Here is a 10,427-nt window from a genome sequence, read left to right on the forward strand (position 1 = left end):
ATTAAGAACACCTGCTCTTTCAATGACATAGACTGACCAGATGAATCCATGTGAAAGCTATTATCCCTTACTGATGCCACTCATCAGTAAGTGTGAAAGCTATTATCCCTTACTTAAATTCACCTCAATCAAATCAAATTGTATTTGTCACATGCGCCGAATATAACAGGTTATATATATAACACCTTACCGTAAAATGCTTACTTACAAGCCCTTAACCAACAATGCAGTTCAACAGAAGAAAATGACATTACAATAATGAAGCTATATACAGGGAGTACCGGTACAGAGTCAATGTGTGGGGGTACAGGTTAGTGGAGGTAATTTGTAAAGTGACTATGCATAGATAATAAACAGTGAGTAGCAGCAGTGTAAAAACAAAGGGGGTGGGGGGGTCAATGTAGATAGTCCGGGTGGCCATTTGATTAATTGTTCAGCAGTCTTATGGCTTGGGGTTAGAAGCTGTTAAGGAGCCTTTCGGTCCTAGACTTGGCGCTATGACGGGTGACTGGAGTCTTTAAAACATTTTTGGGCCTTCCTCCAGTATTTAGGTTCTGGATGTCAGGAAGCATGGCCCCAGTGATGTACTGGGCCATACGCAGTACCCTCTGTAGCACCTTGCGGTCAGATGCCGGGCAGTTGCCATAACAGGCGGTGATGCAACCGGTCAGGATGTTCTCGATGGTGCAGCTGTAGAACTTTTTGAGAATCTGGGGATCCATGCCAAATCTTTTCAGTCTCCTGGGGGGGTGTAGGTTTTGTCATGGCCTCTTCACAACTGTCTTGGTGTGCTTGGACCATGATAGTTAGTTGTTTAGTTTATAACTAAAAGCACACATAAAACTTGAAAAAGCCATACATACACATGAATAAAATCATCGAGGATAACACACAATGAAGTCTGGGACGTATTTCCATTGTGGTCCTCTTGAGACAAAATAGCTAGACAAGATCGAACACAGTATGGCAGTGAAATAATAAAACAAAAACAGAGAAGAAGAACATCTATCTCATCACTCCAGTTACATCATAGGGGTTATTCATATGGGCACAGAAGACATCAAACATATTTTTACTTTATTTTTAAAGCTGCCCAGAGAGCACATTGTTTTTATGGGCAGAGGCAACTCATTCCATTCTGAGGCTCCAGTATACAAGAAAGTACCTTTCCCAGCATTACTTATAAGCACACATCAGCAACACCTGATCTGGTGCTGTGATTGTGTGCATCCCTAACACGAGGAAAGTAATCACTTAGATATCTGGGCGCAGGACCATAAATACTCCTGTAAACCAAACCTAGTCTAATCTGGGACACCCTAGCCTCAACATGCAGCCAGTTTAGTTCCTGATGCTGACTACTAAAACCTCTGTTAGCTACCTGGGATGAATGGAGATAGGGGTGAGGTGCTGACTAGGGAACTTGAAACTCTCGACCCTCTCCACTTCAGTCCCATCGATGTTAATGGGGGCCTGTTCGTGGGGGGGCTGTAGTGGAGCAGTTGAAAGCCACCATTTATTACGTTGTGCAATCGCAACAAATAATCTGCTCAGACCCCAACCAAGGAGCATCAAAAGTCGTTCTATAAATTCTCAGACAACACAAAGATTCCTGATGCCCTTCCAGACTCCTTCTGCCTACCCAAGGACGTCAGAGGACAAAAATCAGTTAACCACCTAACTGAGGAACTCAATTTAACCTTGGCAATACCCTAGATGCAGTTGCACCCCTATAAACGAAAAACATTTGTCATAAGAAACTAGCTCCCTGGTATACAGAAAATACCCGAGCTCTGAAGCAAGCTTCCAGAAAATGGAACGGAAATGGCACCACACCCAACTGGAAGTCTTCCGACTAGCTTGGAAAGACAGTACCTGCAATATCGAAGAGCCCTCACTGCTGCTCGATCATCCTATTTTTCCAACTTAATTGAGGAAAATAAGAACAATCCCAAATGTATTTTGATACTGTCGCAAAGCTAACTAAAAAGCAGCATTCCCCAAGTGAGGATGGCTTTCACTTCAGCAGTAATAAATCATGAACTTCCTTGAGAAAAGATCATGATCATTAGAAAGCAAATTACGGACTCCTCTTAAATCTGCGTATTCCTCCAAAGCTCAGCTGTCCTGAGTCTGCACAACAATGCCAGGACCTAGGATCAAGAGAGACACTTAAGTGTTTTAGTACTATATCTCTTGACACAATGATGAAAATAATCATGGCCTTCTAAACCTTCAAGCTGCATACTGGACTCTATTCCAACTAAACTACTTAAAGAGCTGCTTCATGTGCTTGGCCCTCCTATGTTAACATAATAAACGGCTCTCTATCCACCGCATGTGTACCCAAACTCACTAAAAGTGGCAGTAATAAAGCCTCTTTGAAAAAGCCAAACCTTGACCCAGAAAATATAAAAAACTATCGGCCTATATTGAATCTTCCATTCCTCTCAAAAATTTTAGGAAAAGCTGTTGCGCAGCAACTCACTGCCTTCCTGAGACAAACAATGTATACGAAATGCTTCAGTCTGGTTTTAGACCCCATCATACCACTGAGACTGCACTTGTGAAGGTTGGTAAATGACCTTTTAATGGCGTCAGACCGAGGCTCTGCATCTGTCCTCGTGCTACTAGACCTTAGTGCTGCCTTTGATACCATCGATCACCACATTATTTTGGAGAGATTGGAAACTCAAATTGGTCTACACGGACAAGTTCTGGCCTGTTTAGATCTTATCTGTCGGAAAGATATCAGTTTGTTCTCTGTGAATGGTTGTCCTCTGACAAATCAACTTACATTTCGTGTTCCTCAAGGTTTCCGTTTTAGGACCACTATTGTTTTCACTATATATTTTACCTCTTGGGGATGTCATTCGAAAACATAATGTTAACTTTCACTGCTATGCGAATGACACACAGCTGTACATTTCAATGAAACATGGTGAAGCCCCAAAATTGCCCTCGCTAGAAGCCTGTGTTTCAGACTAAGGAAGTGGATGGCTGAAAACGTTTCTACTTTTAAACTCGGACAAAACAGAGATGCTTGTTCTAGGTCCCAAGAAACAAAGAGATCTTCTGTTGAATCTGACAATTAATCTTGATGGTGTAAAGTCGTCTCAAATAAAACTGTGAAGGACCTCGGCGTTTACTCTGGACCCTGATTTCTCTTTTGACGAACATATCAAGACTGTTTCAAGGACAGCTTTTTTCCATCTACGTAACAATGCAAAAATCAGACATTTTCTGTCCAAAACTGTGGCAGAAAATGAATCCATGCTTTTGTTACTTCTAGGATAGACTACTGCAAATGCTCTACTTTCCGGCTACCCGAATAAAGCCACTAAACAAACTTCAGTTAGTGCTAAATACGCTGCTAGAATCCTGAATCTAGAACCCACAAATTTGATCATATTACTCAGTGCTAGCCTCCCTACACTGCTTCCTGTAAGGCAAGCGCTATTTCAAGCGTTTTACTGTAACCTACAAAGCGTTAACATGGGCTTGCTCCTACCTATCTTTCCGAGTTGGCCTGCCGTACATACCTACACGTACGCTACGGTCACAAGACGCAGGCCTCCTAATTGTCCCTTAGAATTTCTAAGCAAACAGCTGGAGGCAGGCCTCTCTTATAGATCTCAATTTTTATGGAATGGTCGTGCCTACCCATGTGTAGACGCAGACTCGCGTCTCAACTTTAAGTTTACTGAAAGACTTATCTCTCAGTGCGGTCATATGAGTGAGTGTAGTCTGGCCCAGGAGTGTGAAGGTGAACGGAAAGGCTCTGGAGCAACGAACCGCCCTTGCTGTCTCTGCCTGGCCGGTTCCCCTCTCTCCACTGGGATTCTCTGCCTCTAACCCTATTACAGGGGCTGAGTCACTGGCTTACTGGTGCTCTTTCATGCCGTCCCTAGGAGGGGTGTGTCACTTGAGTGGGTTGAGTCACTGACGTGATCTTCCTGTCTGGGTTGGCACCCCCCCCCTTGGTTTGTGCCGTGGCGGAGATCTTTGTGGGCTATACTCGGCCTTGTCTCAGGATGGTAAGTTGGTGGTTGAAGATATCCCTCTCGTGGTGTGGGGGCTGTGCTTTGGCAAAGTGGGTGGGGTTATATCCTTCCTGTTTGTCCCTGTCCGGGGGTATCATCGGATGGGGCCACAGTGTCTCCTGACCCCTCCTGTCTCAGCCTCCAGTATTTATGCTGCAGTAGTTTATGTGTCGGGGGGCTAGGGTCAGTTTGTTATATCTGGAGTACTTCTCCTGTCTTATCCGGTGTCCTGTGTAAATTTAAGTATGCTCTCTCTAATTCTCTCTCTCTCTTTCTTTCTCTCTCTCGGAGGACCTGAGCCTTAGGACCATGCGTCAGGACTACCTGGCATGATGACTCCTTGCTGTCCTCAGTCCACCTGGCCGTACTGCTGCTCCAGTTTCAACTGTTCTGCCTGCGGCTATGGAACCCTGACCTGTTCACCGGACGTGCTACCTGTCCCAGACCTGCTGTTTTCAACACTCTAGAGACCGCAGGAGCGGTAGATATACTCTTAATGATCAGCTATGAAAAACCAACTGACATTTACTCCTGAGGTGCTGACTTGCTGCACCCTCGACAACTACTGTTATTATTATTATTTGACCATGCTGGTCATTTATGAACATTTGAACATCTTGGCCATGTTCTGTTATAATCTCCACCCGGCACAGCCAGAAGAGGACTGGCCACCCCTCATAGCCTGGTTCCTCTATAAGTTTCTTCCTAGGTTTTGGCCTTTCTAGGGAGTTTTTCCTAGCCACCGTGCTTCTACACCTGCATTGCTTGCTGTTTGGGGTTTTAGGCTGGGTTTCTGTACAGCACTTTGAGATATCAGCTGATGTAMGAAGGGCTATATAAATACATTTGCTTTGATTTGATTCTTGGCGTCCACATCACCAACAAACTAACATGGTCCAAGCACACCAAGACAGTTGTGAAGAGGGCACGACAAAACCTTCTCCCCCTCAGGAGACTGAAAAGATTTGGCATGGGTCCTCAGATCCTGAAAAGGTTCTACAGCTGCACCATCGAGAGTATCCTGACTGGTTGTATCACTGCCTGGTATGGCAACTACTCAGCCTACGCTCGCGAGGCACTACAGAGGGTAGTGCATATGGGCCAGGACATCACTGTGGCCAAGCTTCCTGCCATCCAGGACCTCTATACCAGGCGGTGTCAGAGGAAGGCCCTAAAAATGTTCAAAGACTCCAGCCACCCTAGTCATAGACTGTTCTCTCTGCTACCGCATGGCAAGCGGTTCCGGAGCGCCAAGTCTAGGTCCAAGAGGCTTCTAACCAGCTTCTACCCCCAAGTCATAAGACTCCTGAACATCTAATCAAATGGCTACCCAGACTATTTGCATTATCCCCCCCCCCCCCCCTTTTACGCTGCTGCTACTCTCTGTTATTATCTATGCATAGTCACTTTAATAACTCTACCTACATGTACATATTAACTCAATTACCTTGACTAACCCGGTGCCCCCGCACATTGACTCTGTACCGGTACTCCCTGTATATAGGCTCGCTATTGTTATTTTCCTGCTGCTCTTTAATTATTTGTTACTTTTATTTCTTATTTTTTGTAGGTATTTTTCTTAAAACTGCATGGTTGGTTAAGGGCTTGTAAGTAGGCATTTCACTATACGGTGAATGTTGTATTCGGCGTATTCGGCGTATTCGGCGTTTTGATTAGATTTTTCCTATAGTCCATAATCTGCTCCTTTGTCTTGCTCACATTTAGGGAGAGGTTGTTGTCCTGGCACCACACTGCCAGGTCTCTGACCTCCTCCCCATACTGCCCTACCAAGCGAAAAGGCAGTAATTGCTCATAGCGTGGAACTGAGAAAAATGGCTTTTATTTACCTTAGTTTCACAGTAACTTTATGCAGTTACTGCTAACATGACCCCCATTTTCTCCAAAACACAATAGAATAGAGGCAGGATACTTGTCCACATGATTAAGCATGTATTTAATGTAGCAAAAATGACATTAACTCATTTTCGACCAAATGAGCCGTTACTGCCTTTTGATTGGTAGGGCAGCATAGGCTGTCTCGTCGTTGTCGGTGATCAGGAAGACACATCACTGCTGTGTCTTCAGAAAACGTAATAATGGTGTTTGAGTCGTGCTTGGCCACATAGTCGTGGGTGAACATGGAGTACAGGAGGGGACTAAGCATGCACCTCTGAGGGGCCCCAGTGTTGAGGATCAGCATGGCAGATGTGTTGTTTCCTACCCTTACCATCTGGGGGCGGCCCGTCAGGAAGTCCAGGATTCAGTTGCAGATCGAGGTGTTTAGTCCCATGGTCCTTAGCTTAGTGATGACCTTTGTGGGCACTATGGTTTTGAATACTGAGCTGTAGTCAATGAACAGCATTCTCACATAGGTGTTCCTTTTGTACAGGTGGGAAAGGGCAGTGCGATTGAGATTGCGTAATCTGTGGATCTGTTGGGGCAGTATCGAATTGAAGTAGGTCTGGGGTTTCCGGCATGATGGTGTTGATGCGAGCCATGACCAGCCTTTCAAAGTACTTCATGGCTACCGACGAAATGCTTTGAAGTGCAATCAGTGTAAATGAAGGGGAGGAGACAGGTTAAATACGGATTTGTAAACCTTGAGACAATTGAGTCATGGATTGTGTATGTGTGCCATTCATAGAATGAATGGGGAAGACAAAATATTTAAGTGCCTTTGAACGGGGTATGGTAGTAGGTGCCAGGCACACTGGTTTGTGTCAAAAACTACAAGGCTTCTGGGTTTTTCTGGGTTTTTCACTGCAGTTTCCCGTGTGTATCAAAAATGGTCCAACACCCAAAGGACATCCTGCCAACTTGACAGAACTGTGGGGGACTCGTGCAACTAGGAAGGTGTTCTTAATGTTTTGTGCACTCAGTGTACATTTCTATTTTATTAAAAGTGTATTGTTTTAAATATAGCCTGCACAATAACTCTCAGCGTTATAGTATTTGTGTAAAATTTGTGTAAACCTTTAATAATAAGAAGAATATGTCAAATTATCCATACATTTTTTCTGAGGTGGGTTCAATGCTGTGAAAAACAGTTATATTGCACTAGAGTCCTAAAACAAATATATTCCCCAAATTTAGCAATATATTCCCAAAGTGAAAACTAAAATCCGAGATCGTGCTGCCAGCATAATATCCTGCTGCTAGTAGAACGGTACTGTCACGAGTTATATAAACGTCTGCGGGCTAGGAACTCATTTTATCAACCAACATGTTTCCAAGCGGATTAATTTGGCAAGGGACCAAGCTAGAGTTGCCGGCAAAATGGAAGTGTAAGCATTTTCTGACAATTTATTTCATCGACATAGATTTATGTTAAAATGGTCTAACTGTTGTGCGTAGTTGTTTTCTTGTGAAATATCGAGCTAGCTTTTCCTGTACAGACTCAGCAGTGCACGCAACACACGGTGATTATAAAACAAAGATGATACCTAGGCCTACATCTTATTGCCTTGTGCCTGATCATGATTATGGAATCATGTATTTTTTTTAGCTAAATAACCAGAGTAGGTACTATTAGCTAGCTATGTCTTATAAAGTTGTTTTCTTTCTGGCACAAACATGTTGTCCTCCGATTACCAGTATGCAGGTTGGCGTTCATTATCATGAGTCTGAGCGATTTCCCCTTAAGCCTTAGATAGGCCAGCAGCAAAGTTAAAATACGCTTCTTGGTCATAATTTAAAGTTGGGGTTAGGCATTCGGCTAAGCAGTGTGGTTAAGGTTAGGTTTGAAATCAGATTTTATGACTTTGTGGCTGTGCCAGTTAGTGACCAGTCTCCAGTTCTGCATCCAGAACATTTTTCATGATGAAAAACGCTAACCTGCTGGTTCAAGACTATTTGAAAAATACATTTAGACTTTAGTAAATCTCACAAATCAACAAAGATTACCACTATAAATCTGTTGTTTTGGTGGGTCACAGGGGGTCTTCCACATTTCCACTTGTTGAGTGAGTCAAGTATGTAGTACAATCTCATGGCATTACAACGTAAGATGTTAGTCCTTTTCCATCGTCTGTCTCATGTTTATCTTTCAGGAAGGATGCCAATGCTGCTATGCTCAGCAACTATGAGGTAATTTATATTATTTGGTTGCGGCCCATTGTATTTTACATTTTTTTGTGTCATTTTGATATGTCATATGTCACTATTTGCATCCCGTCCCTCCCTCCCTCCATATTTCTTTCTGTCTCATGCACTCCCTCCCCCCCACTGTACTTCTGTCTCACTCATCCCCCTGTCACTGTATTTGCATCCCATCTCTCCCTCTGGTAATCTCTCTTCCTTCCTTTCTCACTCACTCCCCCTCCATCTCCCTCTCAATCTTTCTCTCTCCTAGGTGTACCAGCTCCTGACAGATCTGAAGGAACAGAGAAAGGACAGTGGGAAGAACAAACACAGCGCTGGACAACAGAACCTCAACACCATCATGTACGAGGTTAGTAACACACACCGCAGAACCTCAACATTTTTATATATGAGGTTAGTACCACGATGGGTACACACTCACAAACACACTGTAGCCAGAGACCAGCAGAACTTAATGTACAGGGTTTGCAGCAGACGCACACATGTTGTCTCTCTTTCCAGACGCTGAAGTACCTGTCCAAGACTCCGTGCAGCAGGCAGAACCCAGAGACGGTCAAGAACTTCCTTACCACCATGGTGCCTCACAAACTCACCAAGTGAGTGGCAAAACACACACACTACCCACTCCTCCTGCCCCTGTGTAATCTCTGTCAAACACAAATGTAACTCTTACATGCCATTGAACATGACATGTCATTTGGAAACATATGACACACACACTGACAGTGATGTGTGTGTTTGTCCATAGGGCTGAGAAGCTGCAGCTACTGAACCACAGACCAGAGACTGCTGTAGAGATCCAACTGGTGAGACCACGCTTATCCTTCACTCTTTATTCTCTTACTCTCCTACCTTTCTCTTGCTCATCTCCTTCTATCCTACACTAGTGTTTGTTGTGGGTGAGATTAACTGTGTGTGTGTGTGTGTGTGTGTGTGTGTGTGTGTGTGTGTGTGTGTGTGTGTGTGTGTGTGTGTGTGTGTGTGTGTGTGTATATATAGATGGTAGAGGAGAGTGAGGAGCGGTTGTCAGAGGAGCAGATTGAGGAGCTCATTCAGAAGGTCACAGACGTGCTCCCAGGCGACCCAGAACAAGAAGGCTCCGCCCCCGGCAATGAAGCAGAGATGGAAGAGGGCATTGACCAATAGCCATGAGTCCTGATGGAGCTTGTCTGTGACTGAGGGAGGGAGCCTGAGCTGAACAGGAGTTAAAACGGTATAGAGAACACTGGAAATCCACTTTCATGCTAATTTGGGTGGACTGGACATGGAAGTATGCAGAATGGAATACAGTCAGATATTACCATTGACAGTAACAAGACTGTTCCCATTCTTCTGTGCATTACTAACCTACCTGTCTGCTTGGTTCAACTTCAGCTCTTACTCCTTCTGTGTTTACAGCACTGTTTCTTAACTAGTGTGTTCTGGAATTCACTTGCACTTACAGAATATATTTTCCAGTTAGTGTTCTCCTGTGCTACATGCTTTTATATAGTTAGCAGATTACAACGGGCTAATGTGAAGCTCCATTAACCATTACAGGTTAGGTACTGTTTGCGGCGTATCACAGAATTTCCGATCAACCTTAACTTGGCGACACTTACTCAATTTCCGACATGGAAAACAACCAATGTCTTCCTAAAAACGTCAATGTCTAGTTGCATGGGCTTTGTTTGAATTTAGAAAATGCTCTGTTATTAAATAAATAGTTTGCTCCAAGAAGTAATCCAAAAATGTGTACGCCGCCATCTTGTCTATTTCAAGTCTTCTCACTCATTGATCGAGACAGGTGATTGTCATCATGACATGCAGCACTTTGTGGTGGACACCTACCACCTCTTGATCAATGAGAGAAAATGTAAAATGGTCAAGATGGCGACGTACACCTTGTTGGATTACTTCATGGAACAGAACTTTTATTTAATTGAATAACCAATTTTCTAAATTAAATTATGAACTGATGGTTCGAGGCCTGAATGCTGATTGGTTGAAAGCAGTTGTATGAGACCATATACCATGGGTATGACAACGTTACATTTTTACTGTTCAAATTACGTTGGTAACCAGTTTATCATAGCAATAAGACACCTCGGGGGTTTATGGTATATGGGCTGTATCCAGGCACTCCGCCTTGCGCATAAGAACAGTCCTTAGCTGTGGTATATTGGCCATACACCACACCCCCTCATGCCTTATTGCTTAAACGAACCCCTGCAACTAGACATGAACGTTTATAAGACATTGATTGTCTTCCAAGTTGGGAATTTTAGACGTATCAACAGTCTG

The 10,427-nt window shown here is 43.8% G+C and overlaps 1 protein-coding gene across 2 annotated transcripts; it reads left to right on the forward strand.

The window, feature by feature from the left end:
* The first annotated feature begins 7,255 nt into the window (after nucleotides 1–7,255).
* crcp (calcitonin gene-related peptide-receptor component protein) lies at nucleotides 7,256–9,746 on the forward strand. Of its 2 annotated transcripts, none has more exons than XM_023968659.2 (6): nucleotides 7,256–7,327; nucleotides 8,093–8,129; nucleotides 8,395–8,493; nucleotides 8,646–8,740; nucleotides 8,893–8,950; nucleotides 9,144–9,746. In XM_023968659.2, exons 1-6 carry the CDS (start codon nucleotides 7,320–7,322, stop codon nucleotides 9,288–9,290), a joined length of 444 nt encoding a protein of 147 aa, XP_023824427.1. In that variant the 5' UTR covers nucleotides 7,256–7,319; the 3' UTR covers nucleotides 9,291–9,746. The 2 variants fall into 2 exon arrangements, with proteins under 2 accessions (XP_023824427.1, XP_023824429.1); XM_023968661.2 differs by lacking the exon at nucleotides 7,256–7,327 and adding an exon at nucleotides 7,444–7,462.
* The last annotated feature ends 681 nt before the right edge of the window (nucleotides 9,747–10,427 follow it).

Source organism: Salvelinus sp. IW2-2015, linkage group LG23 (assembly GCF_002910315.2).
Source record: "Salvelinus sp. IW2-2015 linkage group LG23, ASM291031v2, whole genome shotgun sequence".
Lineage (NCBI taxonomy): Eukaryota > Metazoa > Chordata > Actinopteri > Salmoniformes > Salmonidae > Salvelinus > Salvelinus sp. IW2-2015.